This window comes from Salvelinus fontinalis, chromosome 18 (genome assembly GCF_029448725.1).
Source record: "Salvelinus fontinalis isolate EN_2023a chromosome 18, ASM2944872v1, whole genome shotgun sequence".
NCBI classification, from domain to species: domain Eukaryota; kingdom Metazoa; phylum Chordata; class Actinopteri; order Salmoniformes; family Salmonidae; genus Salvelinus; species Salvelinus fontinalis.
In genome coordinates, this window is record NC_074682.1 from 60,317,950 (window position 1) to 60,342,348 (window position 24,399).

A 24,399-nucleotide genomic window follows, 5' to 3' on the forward strand; every position below is an offset into this window, starting at 1 on the left:
AGAATATGCAATTGTTTTTGATGCGATTCCAAGAGGGGTTGTATCTCTTTTATATTCCTCTGTGGTTGATGTAAGTAACAGATTTACATGAAAATATATTCATTGGTAATATTAACATCAAAGATAACTGTAGTAATAAACAGATTAGGAATATTGTTTGTGATACTACAATTCCCTCAGCAAGATTACTTTGGTCAAATATCTATGCTAACAAATATTGTATCAGTAACAAAGTAAAGGAAGTTTCATTTAAAATGTTACATTTATCCTGTGAAACATGTTTTGGAAAGATTCAAGCTGAATATTGAATATAACTGTGATTTCTGTGGAATGGAGGAGACCATTTTGCATTTGTTTTTTGCCTGTATTTATAGTAGAATTTTTTGGATTGACATCCAGAATTTTGTTACAAAAAAAAAGGACTGGTTGTACAATTTAATGGTTTTGATATAATGATTTATTTCAGAAATTCTGACATAGATAAAGATGAAGTATATTTAATTAAATTGCTAATAATACTAGGTACATTTCATATTCACAAATGGTCTAATTCAAAACCTAACTTATTTCACTTTATAAATGAGTTTACACAATATGGCACTACTTTAACTAAAATGAAAAACAAAAAGGCAATTAAAACTTGTATTATTAATGAATATGATTTGTTTGTTTACGATTCCTGGCAATGTAAAAAGTTTGTTTGTACGCTTGTTTGCATGTGACTATTCCTCTTTAGTTTGTTTATATTTGTTAATAAAAATTGAAATTTAAAAATAAATAAAAAACGCCCATGATTGTAGCGCTGACTAGTGGGCTTGTGCCGCTACTGCATTTCTGGTTAGAACGTTACGTACTTACGCAGCGTAGCCACGCTGGACTACGTTTTCTGTGTTATTTTCTGCGTGGGGTACGTTTGTTAGCTTGCTATCAAAGGATAAAGTGACCAGTATAAAAGTTATCGAAAGGAAGCAATTTCCACCGTCGGGTTTCGTGATGGCTTTGCAGGGCTCTGAGGAGATAGAGGAGCAACTCGCAGAGCCTGAAGAGGTTGGAGACGAGGATGTGAGCATCTCTCCAGCTGAAGAAATAACGTTAACCGTCGGGCCTGGAGGAGAGGAGGACACGGACCCGCTTCTCCTGCCGTGGGATCGCTTCTCTGCCTGGCTACACTGCATCTGTGTCGTCGGGTTCGATCTAGAACTCGGCCAGGCGGTGGAGGTACAGTGAAATACCTTTCTCTGCTTGTTGTCAGTTCGTTAGATGGATAGCTAAACTTAGCTGGCTAACTAACTAATGGTGTTAGTCATAGCTAACTATATCTGGCTAACGTTCTTTAGCAAGCTATTGGAATTTAAAGTAACGTTATACAGTTAGCATTTAGTTAGCTAGCTAACCAGTGAGCTATCCGCGTTAACAGCTGACGTTACGTTAGCCAACTGTTGTTTCTCTCTCTTGCAGGTCATCTACCCACACCATTCCAAACTATCCGAGAAGGAGGCAAGTTATGTTTTCATAAGTAACGTCATGTAACACACTGACTGTCTTGTATTGAAACGTCACATCAAACAAACTATCAATTATTTTTGTTCCAGAAAACAAGTATCTGCTACTTGTCATTCCCAGACTCCAACTCAGGTAAGCTCCTAACTTCATAGTCTCTCATGAACCAGAATCTGGGTTTAAAGGAAACGTTGAATATGACGATCAATAACGTTAAAATACGTTCGTTACTTAGCAAAGAATGGAGTCTCGATGAGCAACTATTGTCATAACTGCCGCCTCGGCATGTATATACTGCCAAAAAAGGTCTAAATAAAGTTGAATGCAGTTTTGATGCCCATGATTTAAAAATAGCATATCATTTTTCTCCCTTAGCTGGTAATTGAAGCACGCTTCCCATTCGCCATGCTATTGCATATAGGCAACAGTACGTAGGCTTCATTGCATCAGACAATGAGCTGGAGGCAGTATACATTTTGAAAACTTATATGTCTACTTGTTTGAAGGCACGTCTTATCTTGCTTCAGAGTAAAATCCGACCATTGCAGGCAATTCTTTTATTGACTTCCATATGCCATTGAAAACACTTTCTCTCCTGTTCTATTGGTTTTCAAATAAACTTTCATTGTCCATCAACCAAAGGCACAATCCTAGTCATATTAGCAACCCATGCTAGTTGATGATAACCCTATTATATTATCAACCCATGCTAGTTGATGATAACCCTAGTCATATTAGCAACCCATGCTAGTTGATGATAATCCTAGTCATATTAGCATCCCATGCTATTTGATGATAACCCTAGTCATATTAGCATCCCATGCTAGTTGATGATAACCCTAGTCATATTAGCATCCCATGCTAGTTGATGGATAACCCTAGTCATATTAGCAACCCATGCTAGTTGATGATAACCCTATTATAATATCAACCCATGCTAGTTGATGATAACCCTAGTCATATTAGCATCCCATGCTAGTTGATGATAACCCTAGTCATATTAGCAACCCATGCTAGTTGATGATAACCCTAGTCATATTAGCAACCCATGATAATCCTAGTCATATTAGCATCCCATGCTAGTTGATGATAACCCTAGTCATATTAGCATCCCATGCTAGTTGATGATAACCCTAGTCATTAGCAACCCATGCAATTTGATGATAACCCTAGTCATATTAGCATCCCATGCTAGTTGATGATAATCCTAGTCATATTAGCAACCCATGCTAGTTGATGATAACCCTAGTCATATTAGCATCCCATGCTAGTTGATGATAATCCTAGTCATATTAGCATCCCATGCTAGTTGTTGCATCTTTAGATCTCCCCTCTTTCCATCAGTATTTTCCCAGCTAATTGCATTATGGAACAAACATTCATACATAGCCTACTGCCTTGTGCACATTTCTGCGCTTAAGGTTTTAAACTAAACGTTCTAATCTGTTGCATCAGCCTCATTGCTTTTTATAAGGTGTTTGTGTTGCCTAGGCCTACTGGTTGTATGAATTTGTGATTTATCGTCCCAAAGTCTGTTTGGAGTAGGACATTTTCTTTTTCTTGACAAACTGGCCAATACAATAGATAAATGTTTCTACTATGGGGGTTAGTAGATTGACATAGGCTAGTGATTTTGCTGTTTGTTATTTGTCTTGTTGGCTGAGGAAAGGTAATTGACAGTTATTGTAACATCTTCAAAGTGTGCGTTGCAATTCGGTAAGAAGGACGCGTAGCCTCAATTTGCATGTTCTGTTGAATTATGAATTAACATAATCTAAATATGATTTGTGTCATTCTGAGCACCGTGGGTGGACGCTCTAATCAGGTTACCCACCCAATGCATATGGGTCCGGTACATTTCTCAAATGTACGATATGTTTAAATGCTGCAGGTCAAATGTCCGGGGCCACATTTTACTGACACCCTGTATCGCACCCGTGTTAGACACGCCCCTGACACCCTGTATCGCACCCATGTTAGACACGCCCCTGAAACGCTGTATCGCACCCATGTTAGACACGCCCCTGAAACGCTGTATCGCACCCATGTTAGACACGCCCCTGAAACGCTGTATCGCACCCATGTTAGACACGCCCCTGAACCTGTATCGCACCCATGTTAGACACGCCCCTGAACCTGTATCGCACCCATGTTAGACACGCCCCTGACACCCTGTATCGCACCCATGTTAGACATGCCCCTGAACCTGTATCGCACCCATGTTAGACACGCCCCTGAACCTGTATCGCACCCATGTTAGACACGCCCCTGAACCTGTATCGCACCCATGTTAGACACGCCCCTGACACCCTGTATCGCACCCATGTTAGACACGCCCCTGACACCCTGTATCGCACCCGTGTTAGACACGCCCCTGACACCCTGTATCGCACCCGTGTTAGACACGCCCCTGACACCCTGTATCGCACCCGTGTTAGACACGCCCCTGACACCCTGTATCGCACCCGTGTTAGACACGCCCCTGACACCCTGTATCGCACCCGTGTTAGACACGCCCCTGACACCCTGTATCGCACCCGTGTTAGACACGCCCCTGACACCCTGTATCGCACCCGTGTTAGACACGCCCCTGACACCCTGTATCGCACCCGTGTTAGACACGCCCCTGACACCCTGTATCGCACCCGTGTTAGACACGCCCCTGACACCCTGTATCGCACCCGTGTTAGACACGCCCCTGACACCCTGTATCGCACCCGTGTTAGACACGCCCCTGACACCCTGTATCGCACCCGTGTTAGACACGCCCCTGACACCCTGTATCGCACCCGTGTTAGACACGCCCCTGACACCCTGTATCGCACCCGTGTTAGACACGCCCCTGACACCCTGTATCGCACCCGTGTTAGACACGCCCCTGACACCCTGTATCGCACCCGTGTTAGACACGCCCCTGACACCCTGTATCGCACCCGTGTTAGACACGCCCCTGACACCCTGTATCGCACCCGTGTTAGACACGCCCCTGACACCCTGTATCGCACCCGTGTTAGACACGCCCCTGACACGCTGTATCGCACCCGTGTTAGACACGCCCCTGACACGCTGTATCGCACCCGTGTTAGACACGCCCCTGACACGCTGTATCGCACCCGTGTTAGACACGCCCCTGACACGCTGTATCGCACCCGTGTTAGACACGCCCCTGACACGCTGTATCGCACCCGTGTTAGACACGCCCCTGACACGCTGTATCGCACCCGTGTTAGACACGCCCCTGACACGCTGTATCGCACCCGTGTTAGACACGCCCCTGACACGCTGCTCCAGGCACTGAGTCAGTCATTTACTCCACAGCTGATTGGGTGTCAGGCAACAGCTGAGTTTATATAAAGCTGTTCAAATATTTTCTCTGGACTCTCCCACTTTTCTAAGTAGTAAGTACACACATACAGTACCAGTTAAAAGTTTGGATACACCTACTGATTAAAGGTTTTTCATTTTTATTTTTTACTATTTTCTACATTGTAGAATAATAGTGAAGACATCAAAACTATGGAATGCTGTAGTAACCAAATAAGTGTTAAACAAATCAAAACATATTGTGTTCTTCAAAGTAGCCACCCTTTGCCTTAATGACAGCTTTGCACACTCCATGCAGAGTTAAACAATAAGAACCATCAGCAAGACAAAATAAGGAACTAGTAACACAATAACGAGGCTATATGCAAGGGCTACTGGATAATTAAGGTAATATGTACATGTGGATAGAGGTAAAAGTGACTAGGCAATCAGGATAGATAATATACAGAGTAGTAGCAGTGAGTGTGTGTGACATCAATATATATGTGTGTGTATGTGTAGAGTCCAGTGCGTGTGTGTGACATACAGCGCGCGCGGGTAGAGTCTGGTGCGCGGGTGGGCAGAGTCCGGTGTGTGTGCGCGGGCGGGCAGAGTCCGGTGTGTGTGCGCGGGCGGGCAGAGTCCGGTGTGTGTGTGTGCGGGCGGGTAGAGTCCGGTGTGTGTGTGTGCGGGCGGGTAGAGTCCGGTGTGTGTGTGCGCGGGCGGGTAGAGTCCGGTGTGTGTGTGCGCGGGCGGGTAGAGTCCGGTGTGTGTGTGTGCGGGCGGGTAGAGTCCGGTGTGTGTGTGTGTGCGGGCGGGTAGAGTCCGGTGTGTGTGTGTGTGCGGGCGGGTAGAGTCCGGTGTGTGTGTGTGTGCGGGCGGGTAGAGTCCGGTGTGTGTGTGTGTGTGTGCGGGCGGGTAGAGTCCGGTGTGTGTGTGTGTGTGTGCGGGCGGGTAGAGTCCGGTGTGTGTGTGTGTGTGCGGGCGGGTAGAGTCCGGTGTGTGTGTGTGTGCGGGCGGGTAGAGTCCGGTGTGTGTGCGCTGGCGGGTAGAGTCCGGTGTGTGTGTGTGCGCTGGCGGGTAGAGTCCGGTGTGTGTGTGTGTGCGCTGGCGGGTAGAGTCCGGTGTGTGTGTGTGTGCGCTGGCGGGTAGAGTCCGGTGTGTGTGTGTGTGCGCTGGCGGGTAGAGTCCGGTGTGTGTGTGTGTGCGCTGGCGGGTAGAGTCCGGTGTGTGTGTGTGTGCGCTGGCGGGTAGAGTCCGGTGTGTGTGTGTGCGCTGGCGGGTAGAGTCCGGTGTGTGTGTGTGCGCTGGCGGGTAGAGTCCGGTGTGTGTGTGTGTGCGCTGGCGGGTAGAGTCCGGTGTGTGTGTGTGTGCGCTGGCGGGTAGAGTCCGGTGTGTGTGTGTGTGCGCTGGCGGGTAGAGTCCGGTGTGTGTGTGTGTGCGCTGGCGGGTAGAGTCCGGTGTGTGTGTGTGTGCGCTGGCGGGTAGAGTCCGGTGTGTGTGTGTGCGCTGGCGGGTAGAGTCCGGTGTGCGGGTAGAGTCCGGTGTGTGTGTGTGTGTGTGCGCGGGCGGGTAGAGTCCGGTGTGTGTGCGCGGGCGGGTAGAGTCCGGTGTGTGTGCGCGGGCGGGTAGAGTCCGGTGTGTGTGCGCGGGCGGGTAGAGTCCGGTGTGTGTGTGTGTGCGCGGGCGGGCGGGTAGAGTCCGGTGTGTGTGTGTGTGTGCGCGGGCGGGTAGAGTCCGGTGTGTGTGTGTGCGCTGGCGGGTAGAGTCCGGTGTGTGTGTGTGTGTGCGCTGGCGGGTAGAGTCCGGTGTGTGTGTGTGTGTGCGCTGGCGGGTAGAGTCCGGTGTGTGTGCGCTGGCGGGTAGAGTCCGGTGTGCGGGTAGAGTCCGGTGTGTGTGTGTGTGTGTGTGTGTGTGTGTGTGTGCGCGGGCGGGTAGAGTCCGGTGTGTGTGTGTGTGTGCGCTGGCGGGTAGAGTCCGGTGTGTGTGCGCGGGCGGGTAGAGTCCGGTGTGTGTGCGCGGGCGGGTAGAGTCCGGTGTGTGTGCGCGGGCGGGTAGAGTCCGGTGTGTGTGTGTGTGCGCGGGCGGGTAGAGTCCGGTGTGTGTGTGTGTGCGCGGGCGGGTAGAGTCCGGTGTGTGTGTGTGTGTGTGCGGGCGGGTAGAGTCCGGTGTGCGTGTGCGGGCGGGTAGAGTCCGGTGTGTGTGTGTGTGCGCGGGCGGGCGGGTAGAGTCCGGTGTGTGTGTGTGTGCGCGGGCGGGCGGGTAGAGTCCGGTGTGTGTGTGTGTGCGCGGGCGGGCGGGTAGAGTCCGGTGTGTGTGTGTGTGTGCGTGCGGGTAGAGTCCGGTGCAACATAAAACGGTTGTCAATCCAAATGGTCTGTGTAGCCGTTGGATGACCTGTTCACCAATCTTATGGCTCGGAGGGAGCAGGCCATGTTGGTATGGAACCTTTAGACGTTGTGTTTTTACTTACATTTAGTTTTGTAATTGACTACAACAAACAAGAAAAAATTGTGTTTGTGGAAAATGTGATTTTTAGATTTGCTGTGAGCCGCACACAGGATAGATATAGGTCTGTAACAGTTTGGGTCTAGTGTCTCCCCCTTTGAAGAGGGGGATGACCGTGGCAGCTTTCCAATCTTTTGGGATCTCAGACGATATGAAAGAGGTTGAACAGGCTAGTAATAGGGGTTGCAACAATTTCGGCAGAATTTTAGAAAGAGACGGTAGAGATGGTCTATTCCAGCTTATTTTGTAGGGTTCCAGATTGTCTAGCCCGGCTGATTTGTAGGGGTGCAGATTTTACAGCTCTTTCAGAACATCGGCTATCTGGATTTGGGTGAAGGAGAAATGGAGGAGGCTTGGGCATGTTGCTGTGGGGAGTGCAGGGCTGTTGACCGGGGTAGTGGTAGCCAGGTGGAAAGCATGGCCAGCTGTAGAAAAATGCTTATTGAAATTCTCGATTTATAGTAGATTTATCGGTGGTGACAGTGTTTCCTAGCCTCAGTGCAGTGGGCAGCTGGGAGGAGGTGCTCTTATTCTCCATGGACTTTACAGTGTCCCAAAACTTTTTGGAGTTAGTACTACAGGATGCAAATTTCTGTTTGAAAAAGCTAGCCTTTGCTTTCCCAACTGCCTGTGTATGTTGATTCCTAACTTCCCTGAAAAGTTGCGTATCGCAGGGGCTATTAGATGCTAATGCAGAACGCCACAGGATGTTTTTGTGCTGGTCAAAGGCAGTCAGGTCTGGAGTGAGCTGTTCCTGGTTCTACATTTTTTTGAATGGGGCATGCTTATTTAAGATGGTGAGGAAAGCACTTTTTAAAGAACAACCAGGCATCCTCTACTGTCGGAATGAGGTCAATATCCTTCCAGGGTACCCGGGCCAGGTCGATTGGAAAGGCCTGCTCGCTGAAGTGTTTTAGGGAGCGTTTGACAGTGATGAGTGGTGGTCGTTTGGTCGCAGACCCATTACGGATGCAGGCAATGAGGCAGTGATCGCTGAGATCTTGGTTTAAAACAGCAGAGATGTATTTGAAGGGCATGTTGGATAGGATGATATCTATGAGGGTGCCCGTGTTTACGGATTTGGGGTTGTACCTGGTAGGTTCATTGATAATTTGTGTGAGATTGAGGGCATCTAGCTTAGATTGTAGGATGGCCGGGGTGTTAAGCATGTCCCAGTTTAGGTCGCCTAGCAGCACGAGCTCTGAAGATAGATGGGGGGCAATTAATTCATATATGGTGTCCAGGGCACAGCTGGGGGCTGAAGGGGGTCTATAACAAGCAACAAGAGACTTGTTTCTGGAAAGGTGGATTTTAAAAGTAGAAGCTCAAACTGTTTGGGCACAGACCTGGATGGCATGACAGAACTCTGCAGTAGATTGCTTCTCCACCCCATTTGGCAGAGTTGTGGGGTAAGGCAGGTGTTTTTAGAATATGAACTAAACTTTGAAGGCATATAAGCAAAGAAATTAACATAACTTTAAGCTCATCTGACTACTTCTCTAAATTGATGCATCATGAGTTAATAAAGCTTTTATTTTAAAAATGGATTCAAGTTTTTACAGGACCTTAAAAAAGTATTACGTTAATTAGACCCATGTCCACAGATTTTTTTTTGTACTTAATAAATATTATAGTTTTAATGTAAACGTAAACTAGTATACGCTTGATGATTTATGGACAAACTACAGCAACATATTTTATTCAGATAAGTTAGGTTTTTCGAAAAATTTAAATTAAAACATCCTAGAATTTAATCCGGATGCATTTCGGTAATGAGTATTTGGAGTAAAAAAAATTCAAGAAATTCAGGCACAAATGTAAAATATATTTAAAAAGACACTTTCCCAAAACTAGAGTCTTAGTCGATTTTTACAGATACGTCATTGTTTTGTATAAGAGCGTCTGCTAAATGACTTAAATGTAAATGTAACTCATTTTGCTGCAGACATTTAAACTGGTTTCATGAGAATCACCATAAGCATGTGACGAATACAGTCAGGTTTTCTTTTAGTTGTTGAGTTGACACCTGTAATAATCTGTAGGGCAATTCCACAGTAACTCAAGATGTTTGGCTTAAAATGTATGCCAAACAAATACCATTTGATTTTTTAAGTTTAACAAACCATACAACTCTATGCACAACGACTACTTTTAGTAATTTACACATTTTACTGAAACATAATGATGGATCTGACATTCTCTTTTATAGAGATGCATCCTGAAATAGGTAGAAATATACATGATCCTCCTCTACGTATTTGGGAATTTATTTTACACACTGGCTATTATTTTAAAGACCTCCGCCACCAAACAAGACCACATTTGGTTGGACCGGACCAAATATGAACCAATCATAGATGTCCAAAACCTGTGGAACAGACATCAGGGTAGAGCTCGGTAGAGTGGCGCTCGGTAGGGTGGCGCTCGGGTAGGGTGGCGCTCGGGTAGGGTGGCGCTCGGGTAGGGTGGCGCTCGGGTAGGGTGGCGCTCGGGTAGGGTGGCGCTCGGGTAGGGTGGCGCTCGGGTAGGGTGGCGCTCGGGTAGGGTGGCGCTCGGGTAGGGTGGCGCTCGGGTAGGGTGGCGCTCGGGTAGGGTGGCGCTCGGGTAGGGTGGCGCTCGGGTAGGGTGGCGCTCGGTAGGGTACTCAATTCGTGTGTGCTCTACTGTACTACACTCAACTCTACTTTTCTTTACGTTGTGATGTACTCTACTGTGATGTACTATATTCTACCTCGATATACTCTACTGTGATGTACTATATTCTACCTTGATATACTCTACTGTGATGTACTATATTCTACCTTGATATACTCTACTGTGATGTACTATATTCTACCTTGATATACTCTACTGTGATGTACTATATTCTACCTTGATATACTCTACTGTGATGTACTATATTCTACCTTGATATACTCTACTGTGATGTACTATATTCTACCTTGATATACTCTACTGTGATGTATTATATTCTACCTCGATATACTCTACTGTGATGTACTATATTCTACCTTGATATACTCTACTGTGATGTACTATATTCTACCTCGATATACTCTACTGTGATGTACTATATTCTACCTCGATATACTCTACTGTGTCACTCTACCAGGCTGTCTTAGCCGATTTGATCTCCACGATTTACGATGGAGGTGAGCAGTGACTGAGTTCAGCAAATAAAGCATAGCCCGGAATTACAGACGTTGTTCAAGAAGTGACTGGAACTCAGCCCACTTGTTACCTGCTTCAGAGGAGAAACTACGGAAAATATTAACAGCACTGTATTTAATCAACACTAGGTCCAACTGAAATCTGACTCGGTGTATTCCAGTCCCTTTGAAATACTCCTACGTAAACACGTTGGAGAGATTGGAGCTCTGCTTTACTGGGCGCCTGGGAAAACCTCCTGTCCCCATGTGGTGTGCAGATAGACACAGGCTTGGCTCTGTTGCACTGGGTGCCTGGGAAAACCTCCTGTCCCCATGTGGTGTGCAGATAGACACAGGCTTGGCTCTGTTGCACTGGGCACCTGGGAAAACCTCCCGTCCCCATGTGGTGTGCAGATAGACACAGGCTTGGCTCTGTTGCACTGGGCACCTGGGAAAACCTCCTGTCCCTATGTGGTGTGCAGATAGACACAGGCTTGGCTCTGTTGCACTGGGCGCCTGGGAAAACCTCCTGTCCCCATGTGGTGTGCAGATAGACACAGGCTTGGCTCTGCTGCACTGGGCACCTGGGAAAACCTCCTGTCCCCATGTGGTGTGCAGATAGACACAGGCTTGGCTCTGCTGCACTGGGCGCCTGGGAAAACCTCCCGTCCCCATGTGGTGTGCAGATAGACACAGGCTTGGCTCTGCTGCACTGGGCACCTGGGAAAACCTCCTGTCCCCATGTGGTGTGCAGATAGACACAGGCTTGGCTGTATTGGGCACCTGGGAAAACCTCCCGTCCCCATGTGGTGTGCAGATAGACACAGGCTTGGCTCTGCTGCACTGGGCGCCTGGGAAAACCTCCTGTCCCCATGTGGTGTGCAGATAGACACAGGCTTGGCTCTGCTCTGGAATGTAGCACCGGTGTTTCACTGGGCAGTACCTGAGGGGGAATCTAACCTTAATTACATCACTTCTCTTCTGGCTGCCTGCTGGAATGTCTGTCTACTTGACCTGTTACGTTAACGTTTACCCATTTCAAATGTCTTCACCGAATGCTTTGTTAGACTTTTGTCTTATTTGCCCCCTGTATGAACATTTTATTAGCTTGGTCCCAGATCTGTTTGTGTTCTTGCCAACTCTGTTGCTGTCATTGTCAAAAGCATGATAATACCGTAAGGAGTTGGTAAAACAACACAAACAGACTAGCACCCAGGCTGAATTCTTATAGCTATTTCAGGAACCTTTGAGTGAAACAGCTTCTTTTGTATGATTAAACACTGCTTTAACGGTCTGGTTTAAAAACCTCCATCTCAGATTGTTGTTTTGATATCACAACAATTCTCCCCTGTCCCCTTCACAACAATCCTCCCCTGTCCCCTTCCCCATGTCAGTGCTGGAATTCCATCCAGGCTAGAGGAAAGAGCTGGAGCATGAAGGAAGACGATAAATACATGTGTTTCCTCTTCCTGTTTGGCAGGTTGTCTAGGGGACACACAGTTCTGCTTCCGTTTCCGCCAGGCCTCAGGCAGGAAGTCTTCTCTGGGATGTTTTCTGGACCAGTTTGATCGTGACGCTCCAGTCTGCCTCAAGGTAAAAATGGGTTCAGGGACTCTACATGTCTCTGTCTTTCTGGCTGTCTTGGGCGGGTGGGCTTCAACGCGGGGTCGCTACAGTTAATTGTGGTCGTAAACATTGTTTTGAGTTAATTCTATGGGGGGGCTCTGCAATTTATTTGACAGTACAAAGGGAGGGTTATGTGTAAATATTTTTGCTCTATCAAACTGAGGACCATGCTGAATAGGGCTAGCTGGGTTAGAATGGATATGGAGCCAGCTGGGTTAGAATGGATATGGAGCTAGCTGGGTTAGAATGGATATGGGGCCAGCTGGGTTAGAATGGATATGGGGCCAGCTGGGTTAGAATGGATATGGGGCCAGCTGGGTTAGAATGGATATGGGGCCAGCTGGGTTAGAATGGATATGGGGCCAGCTGGGTTAGAATGGATATGGGGCCAGCTGGGTTAGAATGGATATGGGGCCAGCTGGGTTAGAATGGATATGGGGCCAGCTGGGTTAGAATGGATATGGGGCCAGCTGGGTTAGAATGGATATGGGGCCAGCTGGGTTAGAATGGATATGGGGCCAGCTGGGTTAGAATGGATATGGGGCCAGCTGGGTTAGAATGGATATGGGGCCAGCTGGGTTAGAATGGATATGGGGCCAGCTGGGTTAGAATGGATATGGGGCCAGCTGGGTTAGAATGGATATGGGGCCAGCTGGGTTAGAATGGATATGGGGCCAGCTGGGTTAGAATGGATATGGGGCCAGCTGGGTTAGAATGGATATGGGGCCAGCTGGGTTAGAATGGATATGGGGCCAGCTGGGTTAGAATGGATATGGGGCCAGCTGGGTTAGAATGGATATGGGGCCAGCTGGGTTAGAATGGATATGGGGCCAGCTGGGTTAGAATGGATATGGGGCCAGCTGGGTTAGAATGGATATGGGGCCAGCTGGGTTAGAATGGATATGGGGCCAGCTGGGTTAGAATGGATATGGGGCCAGCTGGGTTAGAATGGATATGGGGCCAGCTGGGTTAGAATGGATATGGGGCCAGCTGGGTTAGAATGGATATGGGGCCAGCTGGGTTAGAATGGATATGGGGCCAGCTGGGTTAGAATGGCATTTATGTCCACTAAGGGGAAACTCCTCATGACTCTACAGGTGAACATTGACTCACACCTGAGAGATGAGAAACTCTGTGAGAGCCGTACAGTCTCAGCCAACACTTTCCCCATGCCAGTACACACCTCAGTCAGTCAGTCACCAACCAGCCAGTACACACCTCAGCCAGCCAGTACACGCCTCAGCCAGCCAGTACACGCCTCAGCCAGCCAGTACACGCCTCAGCCAGCCAGTACACGCCTCAGCCAGCCACCAGCCGGCCATCCATGGTTTCCTACTGCACTCTGACTGCCAGCTCTGGTCACACACTGGAAAATACTGAAGTTGGAAAACAAAACAATATTACTTGGGAGTGTAACCTGTCCTATAGAGAAGGATCTGGTGTGGTGTTACTATTTAACCTGTCCTATAGAGAAGGATCTGGTGTGGTGTTACTATGTAACCTGTCCTATAGAGAAGGAGCTGGTATGATGTCAGTATATAACCTGTCCTATAGAGAAGGAGCTGGTATGATGTCAGTATATAACCTGTCCTATAGAGAAGGAGCTGGTATGATGTCTGGGTGTCAGTATATAACCTGTCCTATAGAGAAGGATCTGGTGTGGTGTCACTATGTAACCTGTCCTATAGAGAAGGAGCTGGTATGATGTCAGTATATAACCTGTCCTATAGAGAAGGAGCTGGTATGATGTCTGGGTGTCAGTATATAACCTGTCCTATAGAGAAGGATCTGGTGTGGTGTCAGTATATAACCTGTCCTATAGAGAAGGATCTGGTGTGGTGTCAGTATATAACCTGTCCTATAGAGGAGCTGGTATGATGTCAGTATATAACCTGTCCTATAGAGAAGGAGCTGGTATGATATCAGTATATAACCTGTCCTATAGAGAAGGAGCTGGTATGATGTCAGTATATAACCTGTCCTATAGAGAAGGAGCTGGTATGATGTCAGTATATAACCTGTCCTATAGAGAAGGAGCTGGTATGATGTCAGTATATAACCTGTCCTATAGAGAAGGATCTGGTGTGGTGTCAGTATATAACCTGTCCTATAGAGAAGGAGCTGGTATGATGTCAGTATATAACCTGTCCTATAGAGAAGGAGCTGGTATGATATCAGTATATAACCTGTCCTATAGAGAAGGAGCTGGTATGATGTCAGTATATAACCTGTCCTATAGAGAAGGAGCTGGTATGATGTCAGTATATAACCTGTCCTATAGAGAAGGAGCTGGTATGATGTCAGTATATAACCTGTCCTATAGAGAAGGATCTGGTGTGGTGTCAGTATATAACCTGTCCTATAGAGAAGGAGCTGGTATGATGTCAGTATATAACCTGTCCTATAGAGAAGGAGCTGGTATGATATCAGTATATAACCTGTCCTATAGAGAAGGAGCTGGTATGATATCAGTATATAACCTGTCCTATAGAGAAGGAGCTGGTATGATGTCAGTATATAACCTGTCCTATAGAGAAGGAGCTGGTATGATATCAGTATATAACCTGTCCTATAGAGAAGGAGCTGGTATGATGTCAGTATATAACCTGTCCTATAGAGAAGGAGCTGGTATGATGTCAGTATATAACCTGTCCTATAGAGAAGGAGCTGGTATGATGTCAGTATATAACCTGTCCTATAGAGAAGGAGCTGGTATGATATCAGTATATAACCTGTCCTATAGAGAAGGAGCTGGTATGATGTCAGTATATAACCTGTCCTATAGAGAAGGAGCTGGTATGATGTCAGTATATAACCTGTCCTATAGAGAAGGAGCTGGTATGATGTCAGTATATAACCTGTCCTATAGAGAAGGAGCTGGTATGATATCAGTATATAACCTGTCCTATAGAGAAGGAGCTGGTATGATGTCAGTATATAACCTGTCCTATAGAGAAGGAGCTGGTGTGATATCAGTATTATCCACTGCCTCAATTCACTTGTCAAATGTTCACTTCCAACCATGCAGTGTTTAGGCTTACATCAATGACTAATGAAATATAGTGTCTGTGTGTTTTATTGTAGATGTGTGTCCATACTAAATGTGAGTTTGTTTGTGTGTGTGTAGAGGGACCAAGGCCATTACTATGGTTACGTCTACTTCAGACAAGTCCGGGACAAGTCACTCAAGAGGGGCTACTTTCAGAAAGTGAGTTAACTCAGTTCACCACCAGATATCAGACTACATTTTAACTCGGTTCACCACCAGGTATCAGACTACATTTTAACACAGTTCACCACCAGGTATCAGACTACATTTTAACACAGTTCACCACCAGGTATCAGACTACATTTTAACTCAGTTCACCACCAGATATCAGACTACATTTTAACTCAGTTCAACACCAGGTATCAGACTACATTTTAACTCAGTTCACCACCAGTTATCAGACTACATTTTAACTCAGTTCACCACCAGGTATCAGACTACATTTTAACACAGTTCACCACCAGGTATCAGACTACATTTTAACTCGGTTCACCACCAGGTATCAGACTACATTTTAACTCGGTTCACCACCAGGTATCAGACTACATTTTAACTCAGTTCACCACCAGATATCAGACTACATTTTAACTCGGTTCACCACCAGGTATCAGACTACATTTTAACACAGTTCACCACCAGGTATCAGACTACATTTTAACACAGTTCACCACCAGGTATCAGACTACATTTTAACTCAGTTCACCACCAGATATCAGACTACATTTTAACTCAGTTCAACACCAGGTATCAGACTACATTTTAACTCAGTTCACCACCAGTTATCAGACTACATTTTAACTCAGTTCACCACCAGGTATCAGACTACATTTTAACACAGTTCACCACCAGGTATCAGACTACATTTTAACTCGGTTCACCACCAGGTATCAGACTACATTTTAACTCGGTTCACCACCAGGTATCAGACTACATTTTAACTCGGTTCACCACCAGATATCAGACTACATTTGAACTCGGTTCACCACCAGGTATCAGACAACATTTGAACTCAGTTCACCACCAGATATCAGACTACATTGTAACACAGTTTTTTATTCATGGCACATTTTTAGTTTTTCTAAAACTTCCTGATCTTATTGCAGTATGATTTTTAACTGTTCATCTGTGTGTGTGTGTGTGTTCCAGTCCCTGGTCCTAATCAGCAAGCTACCCTACGTCATGTTCTTCCACTCCCTGCTGAAGCTCATCGCTCCAGAGTACTTTGAGAAGCAGGAGCCATGTCTGGAGGCTGGTGGGTCTCCTCATTTCATCCTATTCCAATGGGGGAAACGTCAGTTGAAACCGGGAGGGGACTACTATTGGCTGATTTTTAGTAGAGGGTCTAGTCTGTGGTCCCTTTTTATAAAGTGTTGTCTGATCTGTCTCTCTTCCTGTTATATTAATGGTGTTCAGTCGTAACAACTATTATTGGCCCGGTGAACCCTGTAGTCCGTCTGTGTGTCTTCATGTGGCTCGTTTCTGTGTGTGACAGCCTGCAACGACATCGACCGCTGGCCCACTCCTCATCCAGGCAAAATATTGGTCCTCCCTGTAATGGGTACAGTTATGAAGGTACGTCTAACGCAGGGAAAATACTAACCCTCTATAATGGGTATAGTTATGAAGGTATGTCTAACCCAGGGAAAATACTAACCCTCTATAATGGGTACAGTTATGAAGGTACGTCTAACGCAGGGAAAATACTAACCCTCTATAATGGGTACAGTTATGAAGGTATGTCAAACCCAGGGAAAATACTAACCCTCTATATAATGGGTACAGTTATGAAGGTATGTCAAACCCAGGGAAAATACTAACCCTCTATATAATGGGTACAGTTAGGAAGGTACGTCTAACCCAGGGAAAATACTAACCCTCTATAATGGGTGCAGTACAGCTAAATATTAATATAGGCCTTTTCTACGATTACCAATTAAATATATTTTTTAATAATTATTTTTACACCAACAGTGGTCACAAAGTACTTATATTTTACAGTAATGATTCTAGTGTTAATAAGCAACTCAATAATCTTTCTGTTTTTTCTAGGTTCGGATCCCAACATGTTACGACAAGCCTGGAACCTCTCAGCTGGTTCAGTCAACACAGGTGAGGATGAGGATCACCCTGCTACAAACAACACTACAAAATGGCACCCTGTTCCCTATAGTGAACTACGTTTTACCAGTGCACCATATAGAGAATAGGATGCCATTTCACACTCCTACCATGTCATTCTGATACGCTGCTGGTAGTCTGTCCAAAACCCTGTAACCCTAATTATACCTGATGACTGTTTTTGTTACAGAATGACAACCTGGTGTCCATAGTCCTCCCCACGGTCCACGAGGTAGACTTGTTCACGTGAGTACACGTTAGTAGTGGTGTTCAATCACAAATGGCACCCTATTCCCTATATCGTGCACTACTTATGGCCAGGGTCTGCAAAAGTAGTGCACTATATAGGGAATAGGGTGCTGGACTATTGATGGGTTGTTGTACTACCTCCCCAGCTCTCTGATGCCACCTGTTGGTAGGGAGTGGGAGTGCAGGTTGACTCCAGCCAGGAGGACACTGAGCTGCTTCATGTTGTTGACACACTGACTGGTTGCCACGGTAACATTGGGGTTTCTGTCGAGAATCCACCCAGGAGGAAGTGGAGAGCAGATACAGTTCTGTCTCTTCTTCTCTACAGGTGTTTCCACCCAGTCTTCTTCCACATTCAGATGTTATGGGAGCTGGTGTTGCTAGGTGAGGCTCTGGTTGTCATGGCACCATCACCGGCAGAATCCTCCGATACTGTTCTGGCATTGGTCAGGTGAGACAAGGAGGGTGTGGCTAGGAAGATTAACATACCATTTTGTTTTTATTTTTTAAAAAGTACACAGCTATAAGGTAAAAAAAATACAGTGCTGTGAAAAAGTATGTTTCCCCTTTACAATTCTCTCTTTTTGCATATTTTTGACACTAAATGTTTTTATCTTCAATCAAAACCTGATATTAGATAAAGGGTACCTGAGTGAACAAATAACTCAACATTTGGACAATTATTTAATTAATTTAACAAAGTTATGCAACAATAAGTATTTTCCCCCTTATGACTCCAACCAAACGTTTCCTGTTGTTGGTGATCAGTCTCTCGCATCGCTGTGGAGGAATTTTGTCTCTCTCTTCCATGCAGAACTGCTGTAACTCAGCGACATGTGAGTGGTTTTCGAGCACGAGCTGCTCAGTTCAGGTCCTGCCACAACATCTCAATCGGTTTTAGGACTGGACTTTGACAAGGCCATTCCAAAACATTAAATGAGTTGCTTTTCAGCCATTCTGATGTAGACTTGATTTTGTGTTTTGAAAAAGAGGCAATTACTTTTTCACAGCATTTTGTACCAGTAGCTGCCTGCGGTCTGCGCCGGTAGCTGCCTGCGGTCTGCGCCGGTAGCTGCCTGCGGTCTGCGCCGGTAGCTGCCAGCGGTCTGCGCCGGTAGCTGCCAGCGGTCTGCGCCGGTAGCTGCCAGCGGTCTGCGCCGGTAGCTGCCAGCGGTCTGCGCCGGTAGCTGCCAGCGGTCTGCGCCGGTAGCTGCCAGCGGTCTGCGCCAGACACAAACCCTTAATAAGAAGATTATCTGTGTGTCTGGAGTTCAATCACTAATTAGTGTCTGTGTGTGTGTGTGTACAGCTGCATCTCTCCACTGCGCTACTGCAGTGACTTCAGACCGTACTTCACCATCCACGACAGCGAGTTTAAAGAGTACACCACCAGGACACAGGCCCCGTGAGTAACACTATAGTATAGTAAGAGTACACCACCAGGACACAGGCCCCGTGAGTAATAGTATAGTAAGAGTACACCACCAGGACACAGGCCCCGTGAGTAACACTATAGTATAGTAAGAGTACACCACCAGGACACAGGCCCCGTGAGTAACACTATAGTATAGTAAGAGTACACCACCAGGACACAGGCCCCGTGAGTAACAGTATAGTAAGAGTACGCCACCAGGACACAGGCCCCGTGAGTAACACTATAGTATAGTAAGAGTACACCACCAGGACACAGGCCCCGTGAGTAACAGTATAGTAAGAGTACGCCACCAGGACACAGGCCCCGTGAGTAACACTATAGTATAGTAAGAGTACGCCACCAGGACACAGGCCCCGTGAGTAACACTATAGTATAGTAAGAGTACGCCACCAGGACACAGGCCCTGTGAGTAACACTATAGTAAGAGTACACCACCAGGACACAGGCCCCGTGAGTAACACTATAGTAAGAGTACACCACCAGGACACAGGCCCCGTGAGTAACACTATAGTATAGTAAGAGTACACCACCAGGACACAGGCCCCGTGAGTAACTGGCACAACTGAAAACACCTTGTACTCTCAGCTGAGGGGTATACTACAAAGCAGAAATAACTATGGATTTGCTTATTCATTAAAAAAGCTTATGTGTTTTGTTTTGTTGAATCAATTAGAGCATACCCATTTCAAGATTATCTTAAAAATATATATATATATAAACTCAGCAAAAAAAGAAACGTCCTCTCACTGTCAACTGTTTATTTTCAGAAAACTTAACATGTGTAAATATTTGTATGAACATAAGATTCAGCAACTGAGACATAAACTGAACAAGTTCCACAGACATGTGACTAACAGAAATGGAATAATGTGTTTGAACAAAGGGGGGGTCAAAATCAAAAGTAACAGTCAGTATCTGGTGTGGCCACCAGCTGCATTAATTACTGCAGTGCATCTCCTCCTCATGGACTGCACCAGATTTGCCAGTTCTTGCTGTGAGATGTTACTCCACTCTTCCACAAAGGCACCTGCAAGTTCCCGGTCATTTCTGGGGGGAATGGCCCTAGCCCTCACCGTCCGATCCAACAGGTCCCAGACGTGCTCAATGGGATTGAGATCCGGGCTCTTCGCTGGCCATGGCAGAACGCTGACATTCCTGTCTTGTGGAAATCATGCACAGAACGAGCAGTATGGCTGTTGGCATTGTCATGCTGGAGGGTCATGTCAGGATGAGCCTGCAGGAAGGGTACCACATGAGGGAGGAGGATGTCTTCCCTGTAACGCACAGCATTGAGATTGCCTGCAATGACAACAAGCTCAGTCCGATGATGCTGTGACACACCGCCCCAGACCATGACGGACCCTCCACCTCCAAATCGATCCCGCTCCAGAGTACAGGCCTCGGTATAACGCCCATGTCTGATGTCTGGTGAGGACCTGCCTTACAACAGGCCTACAAGCCCTCAGTCCAGCCTCTCTCAGCCTATTGCAGACAGTCTGAGCACTGATGGAGGGATTGTGCGTTCCTGGTGTAACTCGGGCAGTTGTTGTTGCCATCCTGTACCTGTCCCGCGGGTGTGATGTTCGGAAGCTGTTACTGTCTTACCAACTGTTTCACAGGTGCATGTTCATTAATTGTTTGTGGTTCATTGAACAAACACGGGAAACAGTGTTTAAACCCTTTACAATGAAGATCTGTGAAGTTATTTGGATTTTTACAAATTCTTTGATAGACAGTGTCCTGAAAAACTGACGTTTCTTCTTTTTGTTTTTGCTGAGTTTATATATTTCTAAGTATTTAGATAAGTTGGCTAGCTAACTCCTTGATCCTGCATTGTAGTATACCGCTCTGGCCTGATCTTTACTCTCAAGCTAGTTATCTACACAGGCCCTGTGAGTAACAGGAGGAATACCAATCTCTTTATACTTCACATTTGATTTGTCTAGCTATGTTGTATGGACATGCTAGCTATGGAGTATGGACATGCTAGCTATGGAGTATGGACATGCTAGCTATGGAGTATGGACAAGCTAGCTATGGAGTATGGACAAGCTAGCTATGGAGTATGGACAAGCTAGCTATGGAGTATGGACAAGCTAGCTATGGAGTATGGACAAGCTAGCTATGGAGTATGGACAAGCTAGCTATGGAGTATGGACAAGCTAGCTATGGAGTATGGACAAGCTAGCTATGGAGTATGGACATGCTAGCTATGATTTATTAACACGTGTCTGTCTATGTGCCTGTCTATGGGTCTGTCTGTGCCTGTCTATGTCTGTCTCTCAGGCCATCTGTGATTCTTGGTGTGACCAACCCATTCTTTGCTAAGACCCTCCAACACTGGCCTCACATCATCCGTATTGGAGACATGAAGCAGGCTGGAGAGACGGTCAAGCAGATGAAGGTCAAGAAGCTGAAGAACCTGAAGACCCTAGACTCTAAACCAGGTGATTGACCGGAGGCTTTACTCTCACATGACTAGGGTTGCGAAATTCCCTTTTTACATTTTTTGTTTTTTATCCTGGTTGAGGAATTCCAGGATGGATGATTCCAAAAATGCTTGTTTCTGGGATTTCTGAAAAACTTTTACATTTTGTGAACGTTTCGGGAGTTTTACAACCCTTCACATGACTGGAATGGATGGCTGCTGGTGTTTTAATATCCACATTCCCCCTTCACCAATGGAGGCTCCTCAGAGGAGAAAGGGGAGGATCCACTTACTCAGTGAATTTCATAAAAATAATATAACATTAAAGTTATCCTTTTTATATATTTATGTAACATATTCTCACGTCACAATCATTTAGTAACACACTGTTTTGCAATGAAGGTCTACAGTAGCCTCAATAGCACTCTGTAGGGTAGCACCATGGTGTAGCCAGAGGACAGCTAGCTTCCGTCCTCCTCTGGGTACATGGACTTCAATACAAAACATAGGAGGCTCATGGTTCTCACCTCCTTCCATAGACTTACACAGTAATTATGACAACTTCCAGAGGACGTCCTCCAACCTATCAGAGCTCTTGCAGCATTAACTGACACGTTGTCCGCCCAATCAAAGGTTCAGATCATTTATCTAGTACTGAAACCGTAAGCTAAAGCTAGCTAGCACTGCAGTGTGTAAAATGTGGTGAGTAGTTGACTTAAAAGACAATTATTGAACAAATACATTCTTTCAAAAATGGGGAGGCTGCAGAGAGGGAGCTATATACTGAAGTCCACAAGCGAATGAGCGAGAGGGGGAGAGCACATAGATGTGAGAAGGAATTATACAACGAGCAAAGTGATCATGCTGTTTGTATGTGGCTGCTATGAAAGTGAACTGTGTGGGTGACCAGGGGTGTATTCATTCCACTGATTTCTGTTGAAAAGGGTTTCTTAAACAGAACGAAACGGGGGATAAACCTAGCTGAATTTGTCCAATAGAAAACTCTTGTTTGGACTAATGATTACACCGTAGAGAGAGTGTGCAAAGCGGTATTGTCGGTCGCCTTGATTACGCCGACTTGTGTTCCGACTTGTGCACCTACTTTATAAACTTTAATTCCATTGCTATGTTGTAGCAACCTCATGAGTATAGGAAACGTTTTAGTAGCCTTAGTAACGTGTCGATGTTACATTGAACTCGGTGAACGGATTATGAATGACAGTCATCCAATATACTGTAATAGAAATAAGGCCATGCACACACACACAAAAAAATAGAATCGTCTTCCCTAATCTTAAACGTCCAGGACCGACACTGCCCTTCACTGTGTGAAACTAGTGTTTTCAGATCAGCGTTGCCCCTTCACTGTGTGAAACTAGTTTTCATATCAGCGTTGCCCTTCACTGTGTGAAACTAGTGTTTTCATATCAGCGTTGCCCTTCACTGTGTGAAACTAGTGTTTTCATATCAGCATTGCCCCTTCACTGTGTGAAACTAGTGTTTTCAGATCAGCGTTGTCCCTTCACTGTGTGAAACTAGTGTTTTCATATCAGCGTTGCCCTTCACTGTGTGAAACTAGTGTTTTCATATCAGCATTGCCCCTTCACTGTGTGAAACTAGTGTTTTCATATCAGCGTTGTCCCTTCACTGTGTGAAACTAGTGTTTTCATATCAGCATTGCCCTTCACTGTGTGAAACTACTTTGTGTGTTCCATGGCAGGTGTCTACAGCGCGTACAAGCCCTTCCTCAACAAAGATGAGGATATCATTAAACAACTGCAGAAGGTAATGGGGGGAACTGGGGAACTACAGAAAGTAATGGGGGGAACTACAGAAAGTAATGGGGGGAACTGGGGAACTACAGATAGTAATGGGGGGAACTGGGGAACTACAGGAAGTAATGGGGGGAACTGGGGAACTACAGGAAGTAATGGGGGGAACTGGGGAACTACAGGAAGTAATGGCGGGAACTGGGGAACTACAGGAAGTAATGGGGGGAACTGGGGAACTACAGGAAGTAATGGGGGGAACTGGGGAACTACAGGAAGTAATGGGGGGAACTACAGGAAGTAATGGGGGGAACTACAGGAAGTAATGGGGGGAACTACAGAAAGTAATGGGGGGAACTGGGGAACTACAGAAAGTAATGGGGGGAACTACAGGAAGTAATGGGGGGAACTACAGGAAGTAATGGGGGGAACTACAGGAAGTAATGGGGGGAACTACAGAAAGTAATGGGGGGAACTGGGGAACTACAGAAAGTAATGGGGGGAACTACAGGAAGTAATGGGGGGAACTACAGGAAGTAATGGGGGGAACTACAGGAAGTAATGGGGGGAACTACAGAAAGTAATGGGGGGAACTGGGGAACTACAGAAAGTAATGGGGGGGAACTACAGAAAGTAATGGGGGGGAACTACAGAAAGTAATGGGGGGAGCTACAGAAAGTAATGGGGGGAGCTACAGAAAGTAATGGGGGGAGCTACAGAAAGTAATGGGGGGAGCTACAGAAAGTAATGGGGGGAGCTACAGAAAGTAATGGGGGGAGCTACAGAAAGTAATGGGGGGAACTACAGAAAGTAATGGGGGGAACTACAGAAAGTAATGGGGGGAACTACAGAAAGTAATGGGGGGAACTACAGAAAGTAATGGGGGGAACTACAGAAAGTAATGGGGGGAACTACAGAAAGTAATGGGGGGGGAACTACAGAAAGTAATGGGGGGAACTGGGGAACTACAGAAAGTAATGGGGGGTGTATTGGCAGTAGCGAGCCATTTGGGACTGACTGCCTGCTGTGTAAACTGATGTTTTTATTGTGTCCTTCCCTCAGGGTGTCCAACAGAAACGTCCCTCAGCGGCACAGAATGCCATCCTGCGACGGTACTTCCTGGAGCTGACGCAGAGCTTCATCATTCCACTGGTGAGACCCTGGGAACCTTAGAACCTGGGAACCTTAGAACCTGGGAACCATAGAACCTGGGAACCATAGAACCTGGGAACCATAGAACCTGGGAACCTGGGAACCTTAGAATT

At 46.2% G+C, this 24,399-nt stretch overlaps 1 protein-coding gene across 1 annotated transcript in view; it reads left to right on the plus strand.

Annotated features, from left to right (window-relative positions):
- Positions 1-878: 878 nt before the first annotated feature.
- The window catches only part of dennd6aa (DENN/MADD domain containing 6Aa), a 48,516-nt gene continuing 24,995 nt past the window's right edge, over positions 879-24,399 (plus strand). The window contains exons 1-14 of the mRNA XM_055869981.1: positions 879-1,218; positions 1,459-1,497; positions 1,593-1,635; positions 11,941-12,053; positions 15,214-15,294; positions 16,282-16,387; positions 16,628-16,707; positions 17,185-17,244; positions 17,444-17,499; positions 17,831-17,953; positions 18,812-18,907; positions 21,224-21,384; positions 23,086-23,150; positions 24,197-24,286. Of these exons, the coding sequence (XP_055725956.1) occupies positions 994-1,218; positions 1,459-1,497; positions 1,593-1,635; positions 11,941-12,053; positions 15,214-15,294; positions 16,282-16,387; positions 16,628-16,707; positions 17,185-17,244; positions 17,444-17,499; positions 17,831-17,953; positions 18,812-18,907; positions 21,224-21,384; positions 23,086-23,150; positions 24,197-24,286 (1,338 nt within the window). The 5' untranslated portion in view covers positions 879-993. The remainder of the gene's footprint in view (positions 1,219-1,458; positions 1,498-1,592; positions 1,636-11,940; positions 12,054-15,213; positions 15,295-16,281; positions 16,388-16,627; positions 16,708-17,184; positions 17,245-17,443; positions 17,500-17,830; positions 17,954-18,811; positions 18,908-21,223; positions 21,385-23,085; positions 23,151-24,196; positions 24,287-24,399) is intronic.